Source organism: Canis aureus, chromosome 16 (genome assembly GCF_053574225.1).
Source record: "Canis aureus isolate CA01 chromosome 16, VMU_Caureus_v.1.0, whole genome shotgun sequence".
Taxonomy (NCBI): domain Eukaryota; kingdom Metazoa; phylum Chordata; class Mammalia; order Carnivora; family Canidae; genus Canis; species Canis aureus.
The window spans coordinates 45,631,935-45,652,764 of record NC_135626.1 but is presented as its reverse complement, the minus strand read 5'-3'; the positions used below and the strand labels follow the sequence as shown (position 1 = coordinate 45,652,764).

Sequence of the window (20,830 nt, the reverse complement as noted above, 5' to 3'; positions counted from 1 at the left end):
CAAGGTGGGCAAGCGTAGCAATTAACAAACCGATGAGAGGCTTCCATTTGTGCAAGGGCAATGATGGGTCTGATAATCAGAACTTTCTCGAACCAGTGTCAGGGAAACCAAATTTACTGGCAGTTAATTACTAAGGAAATCTTGCTAGAATGATTTCAGGGCATTCTGAAGCCAACAAGGCAATCATACCCTTAAGAAATCCTTCCCAGTCCCCAATATTTTCATCAAGCAAATATCTCAATCACGGCCATTTGGCTGAAAAAGACCCTCACTTCCCTGTAAACAAAACAGCAGGCAACCAGCAATTAGAGACCACTCTACTTGCCTTCTTTTGGTGGTTCCCTGAGGTTCAATAGCTTTCGCCAGCATTTCTTTATAGATCGGAGATTTTAAATAGCGAGCATAAGAATCCTAGGGGGAACAAGAGAAAAACAGTAATTAAGAGAGGGGAAGTGTCAAATCAAACGAATATGCTTGCTGTTTCCAAGCCCTCCCCGGGCAGTGAGATGACAAAGTTAAGGGAATCTGCATCCTGTGTGAAAGGCATTCAGACGTGTGTCTAAAGCAACGGTCCTCAAGTGTGGTCCCCGGACCAGCGGCATCAATTGTACCCGGCAACTTGCTAGAAGCACATATCTTTGGGCCCACCCGATCCTATGAAATCAGAAATCCCAAGGATGGGGCCATTGGAGTCTTAAAACAAGCCTCCCGCCGATTCTGACACACTTTGGCTGCACTGTGGTCTGTAACGCCCTGTGCTAACATCCACCTTCTGGGAGGCAAGCGTGAGATGACAGGCCACCTGTACCTTACCTCTCCCACCCAGTATCTCCTTCCAAGGAAAATAAGCAGCCATGAGCATGGAGCCCACTTCGAAGCCCACAAACACCCCCTTCTGCCCTGAATTTGGATATAAAAGCAAGAAAATAATAAAAATAATTTTTTTAAAAGACCAAGAGTCTGATTTCTCTTGTATGGCTATTTCCTGGACGTTGGCAGAATCAGAGAAGTCACTTCATGAATGCTTGTCACTTCCAAACCAACTCAAAACTCTCGTTATAACAAACATGGGATGAGGCCCACAGCAACAATCCAGGGACTGAGTTTTTCAAATTTATCAAAACGATACCATTTTTTAAAAATTTTTTTTTAAATTTTTATTTATTTATGATAGTCACAGAGAGAGAGAGAAGCAGAGACACAGGCAGAGGGAGAAGCAGGCTCCATGCACCGGGAGCCCGACGTGGGATTCGATCCCGGGTCTCCAGGATCGCGCCCTGGGCCAAAGGCAGGCGCCAAACCACTGTGCCACCCAGGGATCCCAAACGGTACCATTTTAAAGACTAAGTGGTAGCAGTAAAAGTTATGAGGACCAGGAAAGAGTCTGGGAGTGGAGATTATAGATCACCGCGTCATGTTGAGTTTATTGCCATAGGACACAGCCAATAGGGACACACAGTCCACTAAGTGTATGTGTTGTTCTTAAGTTATGCATGACTCCGTTTTGCTCTGGCTAGAATCTGGCTTCCATGGGTGTCTCTGAAAAAGGCTGTATAAAACCACATTTTTAAGAATCAAAATGTATGTCAAAATACCCAAAGGAAGACCATTATTAAGGAAGTGAGAGTCTTCTTGTAAGCTAAACAGATAAACCCCACTGATGGAAAATAAGTGGAGAAAAGTGGTTCACCTTCATGAAAATTCTAAACTATTACATATTTTAGAAGCAAAGAAGGGGTGCCTGGGTGGCTCAGTAGGTTAGGCATCTGCCCTTGGCTCACGTTGTGATCTTGGGGTCCTGGGATGGAGCCCCGTGTTGGGCTCCCTCCATAGTGAGGAATCTGCTTCTCCCTCTTCCTCCTCTACCCCTCCCCCAGCTCACGTTCTCTCTCTCTCTCTCTCTCAAATAAATAAAATCTTCAAAAAAGAAAAGCAAAGTAAAAATATCTCTTTATAACACAATATACATAAAAGACTAAAAAAAAGAAATATAATTAAGGGAAGCTAATAAAAATTTGCCACTCAAACAAACCACCATCATATAAATAAATGAAGGTTTCTTTTTTTTTAAATGAAAGTTTCTAGAGATACTTTGCCATAAGAATAACTGCAGTAATGTGAAGTTAAAGCAAGTGAAGAAAGTCTTATTTTTTTAAGACTTATTTATTTATGAGAGAGAGTGTATGTGTATGCATGTAAGCAGGGAGAAAGAATCTCAAGCAGACGCCCCACTGAGCAAGGAGCCCGATGGGGGGCTCGTTCCCACTTCCCTAAGGTCATGACCTGACCCAAAATCAAGAGTCAGCTGCCCAATAGACTGAGCCATCCAGGTACCTCTGAAGAAAGTCTTCTTATGACATCAAGTAAGAAACAAACCTCTCTTAGGCCAACACCAAGCCCCAAATTCTAATTTCTTAAGAAAGTGACTAATATGTGTCTCAAGTTCTTTTTTTTTTTTTTTAACAGTTTCCTAAAAATTCCCACCATGTTCACTTTTCATTAATAACCCAGGAAGGCAGGATGCCTGCATGGCTCAACAGTTGAGGGTCTGCCTTCAGCTCAGGGCATGATCGCAGGTCCTGGGATCAAGTCCCACATGGGGCTCCCTGCAGGGAGCCTGCTTCTCCCTCTCCCTGTGTCTCTGCCTCTCTGTGTGTCTCTCATGAATAAATAAATAAAATCTTAAAAAAAAATAACCCAGGAAGGCCACCTGAATTCCCACAGGGTTTTACCATCATCACACCAAATCAGTCTCTTTCAGATACTAAACTCCTCCCCACCCCCAACCTGTGATACTTGCTTAGGGTCAGGGCCTCCAGAACTGCCACCATTCTATGCTAGAGACTAAGAGGTGCCTTCGGATGCAGGCGGACACAGTTTGGCTCTTGACTTCACCTCTGAGGAGACCCTGGATTATCTAGGCCTTGGAGAAGCAAGTCCTGCCCCATGGGTTGTCCTTGATACAAAGTTCCATGCTTTGCACTGTGACAGCACCTCCCAAGCCCCCACTAAATAACAGCTATTGTGGCAACACTCTCATCACCAGGGCATGAATGCCTGTACCATTACCGCAGAGTGACAGCCCAGAAGGATGCACATAGCATCTGTAAGTGTCCCCCCATTCCCACCCAGCCACCAAGACTGCAGCCTCGGGGAGGTTCCGGGCCAGTGGATGGGTGGAAGAGACTGTTGACAACACTGTACCCCAACACCAGCAGAGCAGAAGCCACACAGCATCTCCCTTTGCTCCCATAGGTAAAGACTTTTCCAGGTACCTGAGAAGGGAAGGGCATCCTGGCCCCAGATCGCCATCCGCACAGACCCCACCTACCTTCTTCATGAGCATGTAGATGTGGGTTTGCGCGGCATCTAGCACGTAGCGGTGGGGATGCCTCAGCCCCTTGACTGTGATGTCCATGGTTTTGCCATCTATGTTTATCCACCGTCTCGCCCCTGGGGCCAAGAAGAGCCTGGAGCAGGGAGGAATATGTTAGCCAGTAGCTCAACCAAGTCAGCTAATGAAAGTTTACAGCTGCTTGGGAGGGAAGGATCGACATGACTCGGGTCACCCAGAATGAAGCAGGTCACTGGGAATGACAGCAGTCCTTCTTAAGGGGACAGTAAAGAGTCTCAACAGGTTGTCAAGGGACATTTCTTAGAAGCAAGAAAATGTCAACACCAGTATTCAGCAGGTGCGTATTTAACTTCAGTGTTCCCAACCCCTAGGAGAGCAAACAGTTGGTGCAGCAAGGCCAGCCACTGGAAGACAGAATCCAATTTCCTATTTAATGCCTTTTGCCTTATTGACTTGGGGCCCACCTAGAACCAGGCCGAGACTTCCCCAAACAGGGGTTCCAGGGCCTCTGCTCTCCTTTGGCCCAGTCTAGAAGTATTTAAAATCCTTTTTTCAAGTCATCTCTACACCCAACATGGGGCTCAAGCTCACTGCCCTGAGACCAAGAGTCCGATGCTCCGCTGAGCCAGCCAGGCTCTCTAGATGTATTTAAAAATGAATCTCGGGACACCTGGGTGGCTCAGTGACTGAGCGTCTTCCTTCAGCTCAGGTCATGATCCCACGGTCCTGGGATCGAGTCCCACATCAGGCTCCCTGCATGAAGCCTGCTTCTCTCTCTCTGCCTATGTCTCTGCCTCTCTCTGTGTGTCTCACGAATAAATAAATAAAATCTTAAGAAAGAAAAGGGAAAGGGAAAGGGAAAGGGAAAGGGAAAGGGAAAGGGAAAGGGAAAGGGAAAGGGAAAGGGAAAGGGAAAGGGAAAGGATCTCCTATGCTGAGTCAGGAGGCAGCCACAGTCCCAGCAGAGGGCGGATGGCCCCAACGAGAACCCAAACTCAGCCACCTGGCTCTCCAGCATTTCCAGTTTTGACTTGTTTCAGAGTTAGAAATCCATGAATGTTTTGCCACACCCTGAAGCTAGACATCAAAATTTTGGAATTTAGACTAAGACACTGTAATAGAGGAGCCTAGGGAAAAAGGAAGCTAGCTGTTAGGTGGAGGCAGCAAGGTTTTTTACAGCTGATTTTTGGAGTTAGGAGTTGTGTGTCGTGGGGTGTGAGTCGGTCAGGTGCCACTGTTCTGAGCAAGGACATCAGGGGACCTTCCTGGAAGGAGAATCCCACCCGCACTCCCTCTTCTCTCCATGTGCACAGTCCCCCCTGTGGGAGGAGGTGGGGACATTTCTGAGAAAGTGCAAGATGCCCCCAAATATGAGGAACCTTTCGGGAAGTTGCAGTAGCCCATTCTGAGCCTGTCGGAAGGACACCAGACATCCAAAGGGACAAGTACTCAGGGCGGAGGGGCCATCTGGCCTGCTGCCCCAACTGAAGCTACAGTCTGGTGGCCGGCGGGGGCCGGTCCCAGCCCAGCACACAGCCTGGCACACCGCTTAGGCTCTGAAAACCACTGCTACGTGTATATGAACTGAACATGCTGGGCACTCAGAGCCCAAGGCTGGTGTCCACTACGACCAAGGCAGAGAGAAGGACTGGCAGAGAGGCCCGCCCAGCTCAGCCGGAGGGGGGGGCCGCGGGGAGGTGGGCGCACATCTCAACAGCTCTGCAGCTCAGCAGGCCCAGGTCTCGGCCCACCTCCTCTTCCTCTCCAGAAGAGGCGGGCCTGGCCCTCTGAACTAGAACCCTGGGTTCTTGGGTAACATGGAGGGCAATTTTGGGGAGAAGCAGGCCTGGAGCAGAACAGACTCACTGCTGTGCTGAGCTAGCAGGGCCCAGAGCCATTACATGCAAAAGAAGAGATGAGCCCACATTTGTACTCCAAGCTGGGGGCCCCATCCCAGAGACTTGGGGACATTCCCTGACCTCATGGTCTTCACTTCTCCAAGCTGGCTGAGGATAGGAGGCTTTCCTCTTCCACCTGTTGTCTCTCTCCTCTCTCTCAAACCCGCACACACGCGCATACACACCCCTCCCAGGACATCTAAGGGGATTTAGTCAAAAACAAAGCAGTGCATTATGACTCTGGGCAGCTTGCTCTAACTCCTGAGCACATTCCCCTGGGAACGGGGCAGGGACGCCACGCACCTCCCCAGCCTTTCTCCCAAGGAAGCCCCAAGCCTCAGTGGGGATGCATCTATCTATAGCACTGGCAGCTGCAGAGCCTGAGCCCACACCAGGAATGTGGTCCCTCCCCTTCCACCCGAGGTGATGGGTGGCCAGCGGGGCGGGGGGGGGGGGGGCGCAGGGAGGCTCTCCCAACAATCTGGCTAGTCCTCACTTGTAAATCTCCTCTGCTTTCTCCTTGACCTTGGACTGATCTCCGTACTTCAGATCTTCACAGGCTTCCCAGAATCCCAGATTCTCTCCTGCACGGGGAGCAGGGGTCCACGCAGACAAAAGCCAGGCAGGAACCAAGGTGGGAGAAGAAAAGAGGAAAGAAGAGAGATGGGTCAGCAGGGGCAGATTCAGTCCCCATGCCCCAGGGAGCATCTCCCCTCTGCAGAACACGCCCAGGCCACGCTGCGAGTCTGGACAAAACACCCCTTGAGAGGAGGAGCCGAGTCTTGCTTCCAGAGCCTGGGAGAACATTGTTCACCTGCCATTGCCCCGCACGTGGTCTCTGAAATGAACCAGCCTGGCGCCCACCACGTTTGCAGCCACGCGGGCCTCTCCTGGGGTCAGAGGTCCTATCAACGCCCTAGGACTGTCCTGGAATGTGACTGTAGCAAACACTGCTTGAACAAGCTAGCATAGGATAGGCTTGTACCCACGTCCTGCTTGCTCCCCCACAGGCTTTCTTCATAAAGCCCCCGTTCACCTCGCTCATGCTCAGCAGCTGCACATGACTTCTGCTTCCTTTGTGTGTAGAGACCCCCGCTTTCACAGCCCCCCCGTGTGGCATATTCCAGCCAAAGGTCCTTACAGAGTGGCTGCTCCAGCAATGATGGACTCTCAGGGAAGGCCTGGCCACTGGGGGACCCAGAGGAGGCTCACCTGAGCCTCATAGACTCGGCTCCTCTGGGCCCGGAAGGAAAGCCAGTCTCCTCTCGAGCCTTCACTTCCCCACGGCACCCACAAGGAGTGCGAGTACTTGGGTCCAAGCAACCCAGGTGATCATCTGTGCCTAAGAAAATACAGATGATCACAGCAGTGGGGCAGCAAGTGGCTGTGTGTGCACGTGTGCTTGTGTGTGCATATTACACATGGGTGTGCATGTGGGTAGGTGTGTGTTGTATGTGCGTGTGTGCACGTGCATGTGTGTAAATCACAGTATGCTGTGGGGTGGGGAAAGAGACAGGAGCTCCCCCTCCTCTCCATTCACACCATTCTCTGGAAAGTTCCCAGGTGCATCGGAATGGAAAAAGCGGCATAATTCTAAACTAGTTGATGTCTGTCCCGTAACTATAGTGATCCTTCCTCTTCAACATGAATATCAGGGTGCTCTTAGGATTGAGATCACAGGCAGGAGTGGACAAGCCAGTGATGCTTTTAAGTGACAGCCAATCACTCTCACAACAAGTGCGATGGAGACCACCTTACTCATGGCAAAAAAAAAAAAAAAAAAAAAAGCAAATGCTTAAGGTTAAAATTAAATGAGCAATTATTTACCATAGCCAAAGGTGGAAGCAAAAATGTCCATCAGCAGATGAATGGATAGCCAAAACCATACAATGGGATGTGATTCAGCCTTACAAAGGAATAAAATTCTAACATAGGTTACAATAGGGATGACCCTTGAAGACATTAGTGAAATGAGTGAAATAAGCCCGTACAAAAGGACAAAAAAGAAGTATGATTCCTCTTACATGAGGTACCTAAAAATAGAGTAATTCATAGACACAGAAAGTAGAACAGTGGTCACCAGGAGCTGGGGGGGACAGCGAATGGGGAGCTAGTGTTTCACGGGGACAGAGTTTCAGTTGGAGAAAATAAACAGTTCTGGAGGTAGATGGTGGTGATGGGTACACAACAACGTGAATGTGCGGAATGCCACTGAACCATACATTTAAAAACGGTTAGAATGATAAATTTTATGTGATGAATATTTTATTACCATAAAAAATTAAGTGAGCACATGAAAAACGTGTGCATGAGTGTGCATAGCAGCATTATTCACAACAGCCCAAAGGGCCACCAAATGATGAATGGATAAACGAAAGGTGGCCTCTCCATACTATGGAATATTATTTGGTCATAAAAAGGAATGAAGGGCCATTAAATGATGTAACAGGAATGAACCCTGAAAACACTATGTTGTGTGAAAGAAGACAAAAAGCCACATAAGGTATGATCCCATTTATATGAAATGTCCATAAGAGGCATATCCATGAAGATAGACAGGAAATTCGAGGTCACCTAAATGGTGAGGAAGGGGGAAGAAGGGAGGGGGCAGAGGAAGAGAGAGGAATGGGAATGGCTTTTAACGGGTTTGGGGTTTCTTTGTGAGGTGGTAAAAATGTCCTACAAATAAATAGTGATGACAGTTGTGCAACTTTGTGACTATACTAAAAACCACTGAACTGGGGACCTCCGGGTGGCTCAGTGTTTTGAGCGTCTGCCTTCAGCCCAGGGTGTGATCCTGGCGTCCTGGGATTGAGCCCCACATCGAGCTCCCTGCAGGCAGCCTACTTCTCCCTCTGCTATGTCTCTGCCTCTCTCTGTGTGTCTCGTAAATATATAAATAAAACCTTTTTAAAAAATAAATAAAAACCCACTGAACTGTACACTCTAAAAGGATGATGGCACGTGAATTACATGGTACGCGTATTTATGGTATGCGAAGTAGATCCCGATTTCTTAAAAACGTGATTTAAATGAGAAAACTCACGATTCATCTCCCCTGTTTACCCCTGAAGCCTCGGGAATCTCTTGAGGAGATCACCAGAAGTGCTATTTTAATAACACAAGGAAATCTTTTCAACAGATTCTCACTATTACCAAGTGAGGGTGGGAAAGCTCAGGGTGCAGTTTGCCATGCTGCCGCTAGATGGCACTCTATCCTCTTATTCGCCAGTTGCTTGGGGTGGGGGGGGCAGCTAAAAGCACTTGCCTTTCCCATCATCTAGTCTGGGTTTTATTTTATCACGGCAATTAGGCTTGATTAGAGAGAAGGATTGTCAGGAATCCATATTGTAATGTGCTGCATCAGACAGTCAAGCAGGCTAATGGCATGTCCCCTGGGATTAGTTTCAGGCGCAACCCCATAGACAAATGGGTCCTGGGAGCAAGTGGCTGAGAATGGAGGTTCAAATAGGATGCTCTGCAGGGTCAGGGATCCAGTAAGCAAATGAACGGATCCCATAAAAACACTTCTTTCAGCAAAGGCTGGAGAAGCCCAACTGAACGCTTGGCCTATTGAAATCGAACCTAATCTGACCTTTAATTTTCCCAGATGTTTTCTCAGGGGCAGTGTATTTAAGGAGTTGCAAGTGCCTCCCTGCCATGCTGAGCCACTTGGAGATGGAGTATAAAACAGGGCCCCGCCTGTCCCGCTCCTGATGCCCCAAAGGAAGCAAAGCGGAAGCTGAGATGGTGGTTCTCCAGCGCAGCCACATATTAGAATCACCTGGGGAGTTTTCAAACCTGCCGAGCTCCCACCCCAAACCAATAAAAAAGAGGCATCTGGAGATGGGATCTGGGTGGATGTGTTTTTAAAATACCCCCAGGTGACTCAAATGCTCAGCCTGGTCAGAGAAGCAGTGAGCTGAAGGAAACCAGGCTGCCAGACAGAGAAAATTTGCTTTTTGGCTTCCCTTCTGGCCGGGGGTTCCCTGAGGAGCTGTACTCAGCTGCAGGGGGTGCAGGACTCTTGGACTGGTGACCCCAGAATCAGCATGAGAAAGTGAGAAGAGCCAGAGGGGACAAAGCCCTCGAAGATGTGGGTAATGCTACGTGGATTTTGTCAGCAGATGCAGTACCCTGGCCCCACGCCATCCCCCAACTATGGGGCCTCTACTGAGAAATCCTCGAAACCCTATGCCTGACACTTGCAGGGGTGTTTCTAAAAGTAAAAATTGTATTTAAAAAAATCAAAGACCCACCACTGAATTCTTTCTTGAGAAAGTACTGAAAGCTCTGTCGGCCCTTGGGGTCTCGGATCAATTCGCTGAAGTTGAAAGCCCATCGTTCCACCCGCATCTTGGTTGGGACTTCCACCCTGCAAGGATGATGATTTATGAATGCACCAGACACTCAATGCAGGGGAGGGGCCCCCACCAAGCTCAGGAGTCCCACAGCCCGGGGCTCAACCCAATCCTCCCCCACCCCAATCCCTGCACAAATGAACAATCCAAGTAATCACTTGCTAGGAAAATGCAGCCTCAGGTAAGTCCCCTGGGCTCATCTGCAAAACTGGTACCCCGGAGGTGAGAAGGATGCCCACAGCAAACAGCCTCACACTCGGGCCCACTCCTTTCTACTTCAGGGCAAAGGAACACAGATGCCGCCTCCAAGGCCTATGGAGACTGGCCAGCGGAGGGTCGGTTGCCACATCAGACCAGAAGAGGATTCCAGAGCAGCACTGGTGATGGGTGTTCTGGCCACTGCCACCCTGCCCCATGTCCCTTCACCACGGGACTACATGGGCATCTAGTAGGAGCCAATGATTCGTCCTGTACCTGCCCTCAGGCCCCCAACCCCAGGCAGACCCTACTGTCACCGATACACCCTCTCCCAGGGCCTCCTCCAAGATACAAATCCCCCAGCACTTCCACATTTGGAAAGGTCTTGCTGCTCCCAGGTAGGACATTTGAGCACAGCTGGCTGAGGTCTAACATTCCAGAAAATGAGAAAAAGAGTTAGCTTTTCTCCTATTCCTTATGAAATTCTCCAGAACCCAACAGAGCCCCTTGGAAACACAGGTTTCCAAGTCCACGACACCACACCTCCCACTAAGGTGGCAGCTAGAGCCGGGACCGGCTACAATTCATGCTCATGGGATCTAAAGGCGGCCAAGCAAGTTTGTGCCTTCTATAGCAACGTGAAAACAGTACAAATATTGTACTAACATGAAGAGCCACCAGTCTGTCACCGCCTGTGAGGCACTGTGTTTTACAAACATCGCAAGGTCTTTAAGCGATGACCTGTGAGCTGTCCATTGTCATCCCCATGTATTGCTGAGAAGACCAAGGCTCACATAAGAAGCAGACATGTGCTCATAATAACACAGACTGCTGGGTGCTATCCCTTGAGTTTCTGGTTCACAGGGGTCGGTGGGGCCCAGAATCTGCATTTCTAACAAGCTCCCTGATGATGCTGCAGCTACTGGTCCAGGGGCCATACTGGGAGCCAATGCTCTAAACCAGTGTTGTGAGTCCCGGCTATTCATTAAAGTCAATGCGAGCTTTTAAAAACCATTGGTGAGGATAAGAAGGGAGCCTGGGCCAAATAAGAGGTTTTGGGGGTGAGGGCTGGATGTTGATTTTTGTTTGTTTGTTGTTTTTAAGCCTCCCAGGTGATTTGAATACGGCTTGAAGATCTAAACCATTCAGAACAAGGCTTCCTCTGTTCAGTGGGGCCTCCATTCGGCATCACCCCTCTAGAACCCTCTGATGGATGGCTCCTACACAATACATCACCCCTGTTCTTTTCCCCAGCACATCTCTGCTTCAAGCTTCAATACCGTATTCTCCATTTCATTTAAAATTCAGCAGCTAACCGCGTCTCCATCCCAAGCTCTCCCAAGAAAACCCTTTCTCTGGCCAGGCAGCCCTGTCTTCTCCTCCAGAGAGAGCTGAATAATGCACATCCTTGCACACAAGGCGATTCCGGTCACTTCTCTTCCCTGACACACTGGGAACTGGAACACCCTAATAACTAGAGCTCCCAGCGTGGGAGGGAGGCCTCTCCGGAAGGTGGCTCTAGAATCTTGGGCCCTGCAGGTGACACTAGTAGACCCCACACTCACATGAGCACCCTCCTTAACCCATCAGCTGCCCTCAGCAGGCCAGGAGGTGGAAGGATTCCCCAAGCTACGGGGAAGCTCTGCTTGTTCACCTGGCTGGATCTGTGCTACCTGCATGTTCCTTGTGCCTTACGTGGTAATGACCTTGGTGGGGACCTGAACTGTGGTATTCACCTGATGGTCTCAATCCTTCGCATCACCCCACCTGTCTTACCCACGCTGACCAGCCACTTCCTTCCTCCCCTCCTGCCCTATCTTTCCCTCTGATGTGACTATTACACCTTCTCTTCTTCCTTCATCAGCTTATGCTTCTCCTTCTGCATTTCTACCTTTTTGCCTCCTACAAACAACAGGCTTACATAGGCCCAGTCAGGAGCCACGATTCTTTATAATCCACAAACAGAGCAAATGAGTGAGTGGTATAATTGCCAAGGCAGGTGTAGGGCCCTGGCCTCCAGGAACTTATTTTTTTCTCTAATTAGATATCAAAACTGCAAAGCCATAAAGATGATCGTTTTCTGTTCAAAAACAATATATTACTAGTAGAGAGTTACCAGCTGACCCAGAATTTCTACCGCTAGGTACATGCCTAAGAGAAATGAAAACATACGTCCACACAAAAATCTGTACACAAATGTTCGCAGCAGCATTGTTCATAATAGCTAAAGGACAGAGACGATGTCCACCAACTGATGAATGGATCTTAAAAAAAAAAGTGTATCTCCTTACAGTGACTATCACTCACACATTTATAAGGATGGAGTACTAATACACTGCACCATACAGATAAACTCTGAAAGCATTATTTTCAGTAAAAAAATAAATAAATAAATAAAAGCTAATCACAAAAGACCACATAGTTTATCATTCCATTTATGTGAAATGTCCAAACTCATCAAATGCACAGAAACAGAACGTAGTTTTATGGTTGCCTAGGGCTGAAGGGGTTTTGGGGAAGTGAAGGGGGTTCTTATTTGGGTGATGAAAATGTTTTAAAATTAACTGTGGTAATCGTGGCACGACTCCAGGAATATAGTAGAAACCACCGAATTGCACACTTTCAATTGGATGAATTGTATGGCACTTGAATTATAACTCAAAAGGCTATTTTAAAAACACACACACACACACACAAAACACCAATATATCAAATACATACAATTTAGCGTTTAAGTCCCAGAACTGGGTGTCATCTGTTATCCAAGGATTGCTAGGGAGGCAGCCTGACATGATGGCGTCATTGGACAAAAACTGCTCGCTGTATTTGACAATCCTGAAAAGCAAATGGAAAATGATTTCCTAGAAGTTCAACACCCAAGAGGCGAAATCAATACTCAGGTTGATTGACCAGCCTGTCCTCCCGTCTCTTTATCGATTTAGTTGCATACTTATTGCTGCCTTCTTAGAAACATGCTCTAATAGCCTTCGGGATTGGCAGGTATTTGACAGGATCTGTCCCTGATCTACTCATGAGATGACACATCGTCTTCCCGTCCAATCCCTTTGCAGTTTCTCTACTGTACTGATGTCATTAAAACAAGGCCTCTTGATATTTTATCATGAGTCTTCAAAGTTCAAAGCCGGTCAGTTTGCATGTGTTCAAACCAGTGTCCTAGTGGTGCCATCTTGGAAGCATGAGGTTGCCATGGTCTCTCTGAGATTCTGTTGCCACATCACGTTCCCCACTTGGTCAGGATGATGCCTAAATTTGGGAACCTAGATTCATCACTCAAAGCCTATGGTCTCACTGAGGTGTGAATCCCACATTCACAAATATGAGCAAGAGCTAATTTCTTCTATGTGAGTTAGACCTGCCTAGGCAGCACATTCCTGGGGCACGGGCAGTGTGGAAAAGCCTGCTGTGCCTCTGGCCCTTGGGTGGGGGGACTGCACCCACGGTATACACATGAGACACCTGCTCTGCCATCTGCCCACAGCCAGGAGATTTTGATAGAACAGAACCCATGCCCTGGAGATATCCCAGAACATTAGGTTTACAGTTCTGTGCAAAACTCAGGCCCCTTGGCTTCATTTCTCCCAAGACCCTCTCAATTCTCAGCAAGGCCTTTAGAGTGGGGCAACAGAAGGGAAGAAAAAAGAAAACTGGCCCACAAGTCCTAACACCAGTGATGTTAAATCCTCATAATGAGTCCCTAAAACAAACAGAAATTGGAGAGTGGGTGTCAGAAGTATCCAACAACCTTTGTATCTCCTTCCATGTGCTTTCTGTTTGGTTTCGTTAAAGTGGGTTTCTGGTACATCACAGTAGAGGGTTTTTACTTTCTCCTAAAACAATGATGATTGTTACGACCCAAAGTGAGTGACTATTGAGTAAACCGGTACACTCTCATCTGTGACGGATGGAGCTCAGCAGCTGCAGACAGGAGCTGTGGAAATCTGCGGGTGGGGTCAGGGCACATTTTCTCAGGCAGGTGGTATGTATACAAAGCAGGGATTTGGGAAGATGTAAGAAGATATGTGAAGGATTTGTTCGTTTTTTTCTATAAGAGCCTGACCCCTCGCCACATTGGAAGAAAGGCACTGGACAAAATACAACATCTTCCATCTTGATTGGTACCACTGCTTGGGTCTCGCAAAATCAAAATCAATCATTAGCCATGTTGTGCCTCTCCAGAAAGAAGTCAAGTCCATTTTCATGTATGCAGGAAAATCTTTGAGTTAGCAAGGTGGTCCTAAACCCTCTGGGGGGCACTACACCCTTTTGTATCTCCCCAATAATGTCCTCTGGGGGACTGGCTCAAGGTCCCCTTCTGGATGTTCCATAAGTCAAATGTAAATTTCTGATTTATCCTAAGTAGATTTTTTTTTCGTAAGTAGATTTTAAATCAGAAATTAACAACGGACATTTAAGTAGACATTGAACCAGTAAACATAACTCACATATCTCTAATAAATTTGAGTGGGTAGCGACAGGAATACAGGCTAGTGTGGATCCCCCAGAGGGTCCAGTCTATGAACTTTCAATTCTGCCCACCTTCTTCATCCACACAGTAGTGGCTTCCAAGAACAATAAGTCTTGTACAAAACCTGACCCAACCCTAACTTTGGCTAACCCAAGATGAGCCCTGGACACACGAAGACTGAGAGTTAGGAACGTAATCCTGAGAAGACCGGTTTTGTCCCTCAGAGTTCCTTAGGATAGGTCAGCTCATGACCGCTCAAGTTCTCCTTAAAGCAGAAAGTTCTCCTCTTGCCCACCTCGTGCTCCAACCTCAGCAAGACCAACAAATTAGGGACCTACCCTCCAAGGGACACAGAAGACTTCACCGTGGACCTCATTAAGGCCTGTTGGTAATACATGATCTGGAAGAGACACAGTGGTTAGAGGATGCCCAATTTCCCCACCCTTGAGTGTCACTAGCACTGGCACTCACACATGGCCCCCAGAACCAGAAGCCACTTATCTGCCCTTCCATCCCCTTAAGCCACTCATGGTGGTACTAACAGGGCAGAGACCCACAGTAGAGGGGTGACCCCAAACTCTAAATTAGGAGCCTCCACAGCCCATCATGTATCAGTTCAGGAAGAGGTACCAATTGGAAAAACAAAAGGTTCTAAGGAGCATTAAATCGAGACGTGGGGATGGATGCTTGGCTTTTCCCTCAGATGCCTCTGGCTGACACAGCAGGTCTAACCTCAATAGCCAACACCTTCAAGAGCTCTGTCTTGCACCCTGGACACAAAATTTGCCAAAATAAGCAGTATGCCTCTTCAGAGAGATTCTAAACTTGCCCCATAATTGTGGGAGGAGGGGCTGGGGTGGGCAAGCAGACCCTGTGGCATCTACCCCACATCCCTCAGATCTGGGCTCTTCTGATGGTGTTTCATATCCTGAGCCTCAGCACTGATCCATTTAGATCTTACAAAAGATGCTTTGTCATTCTGCGCCGTTCATTAATCCAGAAATAATTGTTTGAACATTACACGTGGTTTTTCATTTCACTACTGAGGGCAGAGCATAAAGCCAAAGTACATATAATTTGTTAGAGGACTGAAAATCAAACTTCCCTGGGACTGGGAAACTAATTACCTCTTTTCTGACAGCAGTGATTGTTTGTTTCTGTAAAACAAAGAAGCAAAAACCATTAAACAGATGCCATTAATTCATTATGGTTCAAATACCCATTTGAGAAATAAAAATCCTTGCCCATGAAAAAAATGGTTTCACCTTTTCTTACTTAAAAGACAGGATTTCCCCATGACCACTGCCTTCACCCTGTTCTAGACAACCACTGGAGAATTAGTTCGACCAAGGCTCTGATGAGGGAACGCATATGATTTACTACTATAACTGCACGCTGTTCTCCCAAAAGCCAAGATGAATTCAAGACTATGTTTGGGATTGGTCCCAATCTACCACAGTGCCTACCCTAAATGGAATGAGACATAAATATGGGGAAACAAGTATGCAGTTGGAATGTTTGTTTCTTTTCTCCCAGGAGAGATCCATTCCTCAGGCATTCATAACAACTTGACCAATACAAGTGTTGGGGGGAGAAGGCAACCACATTGCCAAATATAAAGCACACGATTGAAAAACTTGAGACCTGCAACCACTGAAAGCTAAGTCCCAGAGTGGAGCTGTTTTGATGTAGATCATATCAGGTGGGCCCCATCCTCTTGTTGAAGCAGCCAAAGCAGATTCGTGCCTGGAGTGAGCTGTAGGGCATCCTCTCTGGATTTTTTTGCGATATAGCAGAGAAAGGCTGGCTCCCAAGAGAGACTCCATGTATAGGCTCTTAGAACCTCCTAGATACCACTCAGACCTGCCTCCTCCTAAATCCCTCTATAATCAGACATGCGTCCTTAGCATCACTTCTCTGCTTCATGCAACTCCTGGAAGTTGGGCACAGCTGGTGATGCCAGTCTTGGTTTTTTCAGGTTTGGTTGTGTCCAGGGGCTACTTGGTGCTGACTGTTACACTTTAAATTGATCATCTTCGTTCCTGGCTTCCAGAATCCAAGCAGCTTAACACAACCAGATCTTCGCTGGGAATAGAATCAGAAGCCCGAGGAGGACACGATTTCCCTTAGCCAGTTAGCAAAGTTAAGTATTGGCCTATGAGCCCACTGACAAGGAATAGAGGAGGGTCTAATCTGGAATGTCACATACGTATCTCTCCTTTCTAATCCATGCAGGGTTTCATTTTGCTTTATTAGATTGCTTTTATGTAATTGCTTTTCACAGGAAATCCTTTTTCCTGGGTGGGGGAGTAGGGAAAGTTATCTCAGAAAACTAAAAGGCGGGTCTCTCTGTTTTGGATTCACACACACCCTGACTTCTTCCTGCATAGCCCTTACCACAGCTGTGATTAAATATTTGTGTCATTTTGTTTCATATATGTATCACCCACCAGCTACCACTAAAAGCAGGGCCACCATGCCTGCCTCTAGCATAATTTCTGGTGCAGAGTAGATGCTCAAAAAAAAAAAAAAATCAGATAAATGACAGCTGCCATGTGCTTGGAGGCCTAGAAAAATGGAGATTAGTCTAAGCTTAGTAGAATTGAACTTTTTCCACCTAAAAAGTTGAAGACACTACCACAATGATCCATATTTTGGATCCAAAATATGGATCATTGCTGATTATCTGTTCCCATTATCTTTTAACACAAGACACTGTTTTAGAAGACACATTTCAGGAAAAAAAGGACCCAGGGGCCAGAGTGGCTTTGCACTCAAATCTAATACATTCAGACTCTCTTGTTAGAATGTGCTAAAGTGGATTAAGAATCCTATCTACTGGTCTTCCCCCTCTGTTCAAAGCAGAAGCCGTGTTATTCTGTATGTTGGCAAATTAAACACCAATAAAAAATAAATTTATTATTAAAAAAAAAAAGCAGAAGCCGGATCTTTGCCTAGAATAGTAATCACTTAACAGTGCAAAGCAATTTACACCTCTCCGACGCCTTACAAAGTTTAAGGGAGGGAGGTTTTATATTCTGATTTTCAGCTGAGGATACTGAGCTGCTGAGATGTTACAGGCGACTTTCTCAATACCTCCTGGCCAATAACGGGTTTAGCCAGGATTTAAACCTAGATCTTCCCTTCACAAAGCTGAGGAGTGATCCATGAGACTCAGAAAACAGCCTACTCTTCACCAGTTTCCTCTTGACCTTGAAGCCACGGGGGCTGCACCACAGAATGACTCTGTCCAGCAATTTCATTAAAAATTAAAACAAAAAGACAGCTAAAGCCCTGATCGCGAGATGAAACAGAAAGACAGGAAACTCTTTAATCAACACTAATGACAGGAAAACAAACTCCCAGCTCTCAGAGAAACAAGATCTGGGGCACAGTGACTCTGATAATACTGTTTTATATATTTGACAGTTGTTGAAGAGAATAGATCTTAGATGCCATCACCACATACTCAAAAAAAAAAAATCAATTATGTGACGGGATGGACGTGTTACCCAACCTTATTGTGGTAATCATTTTGCAATATATATAGTTTTAATCATCGCATCGTACCCCTTAAATTTATAGATGTTGTATGTCAACAATAAAGCTAAGGAAGAAAAAAACACTAATGATGGTAAAGATCACAATCATACCAGGCCTGTGTTCAACCGCCAGAGTCATAAACAAGGGCCTGGGACACAAGATCAAACCTCCTGAGAGCAGGGGGCTCCTGAGAAGATCAACAGAGATTAAATGAGCCAGATTCTCAGACTGCCTGATGTTCTCTGGGCTCCGTGGGGAGCTGGCCCTGCAAGTCAACCATAATAACATACACACACTCCCATCTCTCTTCTACCTGGCATGGCCTGCCTTTTAGCTCTAATATGTTTCTGGGGCCATTATCTCATTATTTCATATTTTAATTCACTTCATTTGATTGCATTACCCCGTTAGGGCTTCTGCATTGGTGGTGCGGTTCACTGACTGTTCTCTGATTCCTGCGATTACCAGCCACCCTCTGGGAGTCAAAGGAATGGGTCTGGTTGAGTCAGAGGCTTCCCTGCCCTTACCTTGGATTTCCCACATGCATTTTACTGGTTATTTCTAGCTTTAAAAATAGCTTTCCATGGAATCAGCTTCCTCTAGATGGACATACAGGGTTATCTCTGTCCTGTTAAGGGAGTATGGACATTGGGATGGTGCAGAAGAGGGTCTTGGACTTTTCTAGAAGACAGAGAGAGAATGTGATTGGGGAAGGGAGGTAAGGCTTAGGAAAGAGCATGGACTTTCAGACTGGGACCCAGGTCAAATTCCTGGTTCTGTCACTTATCAGCTATCTGACTCTCGATGAGTTTTGCAAATTTTCAAAGCCTCTTTCCTTATTTGTAAAAGGCGATAGCAAAGGGGGAGGGCATTAAATGAGATAACACATAGAGGTGACTAGCATAGAGCAAGGGCTCAACCTACAGTGGCTACTGAGTAGGGTTCACACACTATTGCTGAGAGTAGGTACAGTGGGGTGTTGGCCATAATTATAAAATAAAACACAGGATGCCTATGCAATATTTGGGACATACTTTAATACCAAAGAAGTTATTTGGTGTTTATCTGAAATTCAAATTCAGCTGAGAAGCCAGTATTTTTATTTGCTAAATCTCATAAACCTGTCCATGTTATGATTACTCAGCCAAAGGCCATAAAACTAAATATTCAAGTGAAGTTATTAAACACACACACACACACATACATACATACACATGCACACAAGCGTGTACATGTGCATGCATGCACATTTCTAAGCAATTTAAAGAAAACCACTTCATGACAGCATAAGAAATAAACATTTTTTTTCCCAGTAATCCATGCACAAAACCCCTTACTTTCTCAACAGTTGGCCCTCCTGGAGGGAATTCATTCTTTTACTCCTCATCCAAGTGACACACTTTGCTACGGTAAGATACTCTGCCTAAGGAAGCTTCGAATGCTACACATTCTTGGAATTCTAACTTGTTCTTTTTCTCTTCTGGAGTGACCCAAATAGGGACACATCTAGAGCCCGTTTACACAGCTCTATGGCTGGCTTGTAGGCCTCAAACCCCGGGTGTGGCCTGCAGACAGCTGTCACAGGGCAGGAGGAGTCAGTCACGACATGCCCTGAGAGGCCCTGGGGCTACTGCAGACAGGAGCATGGAAGCAAGCAGGAGGCACAAGCAAGGACCCTGGGATCAGACAGCCAGGCAGGAATATATACAGAAACAGAGGTGAGGGGCCAGGCAAGCCACAGAGTGACACAGGAGATGGGGACAACCAGGGGAACTCGGGGAACAAGGGCATTGAGAGCAGAGAGAGGGTCAAAAGTCAGAAACCGGGAAGTCTGGGAACTGAAGTCATTAATGCAGAGCAGACAAGAGATTGGAGGCAGTGACCTGTCCAAAGAGACAAGAATTTGAGGTCGCAGTCACCTGAAGCAGTCTGTCCTGCCATGGACTTCCTGATCAGATGGAGGCAGGAGAGCCTGCAGAATTTGCAGGGCCCCGTGCAAAATGCACATGTGGGACCCCTTGTCCAAAGAAAGCATTAAGAACTTCAAGGCAGGGCAGCCCTGGTGGCTCAGCGGTTTAGCACCTGCCTTCAGCCCAGGGTGTGATCCTGGAGACCCGGGATCGAGTCCCACATCAGGCTCCCTGCATGGAGCCTGCTTCTCCCTCTGCCTGTGTTTCTGCCTCTCTCTCTCTCTCTCTGTGTCTGTCTCAAATAAATAAATAAATAAATAAATAAATAAATAAATAAAATCTTAAAAAAAAAAAAAAAAAAGAACTTCAAGGCGGTGACAAGAAAATATTAAGCCAAATAAAGGACCTGACCTGGGTGTGGAGGGTGTGGAGCTGCGGCCCAGTGCGTGGGTCACCCACTCATGACACCGACCCTGGGTGCAGACTGGAAGGGTGTGGGGGGGGCGGGGAGGAGGAATAGTGGTGGGATCAGAGAAGAGGAAGAGCCACAGAACTGGGAAAGACCCACATGGAACCTGTCTGTTTCCATTTCATCACGTGAAACACAGAACAATACTACCTCTCTTCCCAAGCCACTGTAAGAATTTAATGATGTTCAGCAAAGCTTCCAGAAGCCACCTACTGGACAGTAGAACACATGAGGCAGGAAAGGCTGAAGTGCAAATCCCAGCTTCTCTGTCTCTGAGCCGCGTGTCTTGGATGAGTTGCTTCCTCTCTTGGCCCTCTCCTCAACTGCGAGATCCGGATGCTAGTAATACTCATTCGCTCAGAAAGTTGTGGGTCTGAACTGAGCTGTGACCAGGTGCGAAGCCCTCAGCCCCATGCTGGGCACACATGGGGACCTGGGCGCCGTGGGAGCTGTCCCTTCCAGCCAGCGCCAGTCACAAGAAGAGAACTGTTTGTCCTCAGTTGGTAAGAGTATGTGGTAGTGGTGAGGAACTTTCTCTCACTGAGAGCCAGGCTGAGGGCTCTAAAGAACAAACTATTGAATTCCATGGAGCCATATTTCCATCTTTTAT

The 20,830-nt window shown here is 47.0% G+C and overlaps 1 protein-coding gene across 3 annotated transcripts in view; it reads right to left on the bottom strand.

Annotated features, from left to right (window-relative positions):
* The window catches only part of RGS9 (regulator of G protein signaling 9), a 68,542-nt gene that overhangs the window by 13,569 nt on the left and 34,143 nt on the right, over positions 1–20,830 (bottom strand). For all 3 annotated transcript variants that reach the window (XM_077853700.1, XM_077853701.1, XM_077853702.1), the window contains exons 10-16: positions 15,426–15,455; positions 14,637–14,698; positions 12,534–12,647; positions 9,513–9,628; positions 5,750–5,837; positions 3,332–3,470; positions 326–411 (exon numbers count right to left, since the gene is read on the bottom strand). In XM_077853700.1, coding sequence (XP_077709826.1) covers positions 326–411; positions 3,332–3,470; positions 5,750–5,837; positions 9,513–9,628; positions 12,534–12,647; positions 14,637–14,698; positions 15,426–15,455 — 635 coding nt within the window. The remainder of the gene's footprint in view (positions 1–325; positions 412–3,331; positions 3,471–5,749; positions 5,838–9,512; positions 9,629–12,533; positions 12,648–14,636; positions 14,699–15,425; positions 15,456–20,830) is intronic.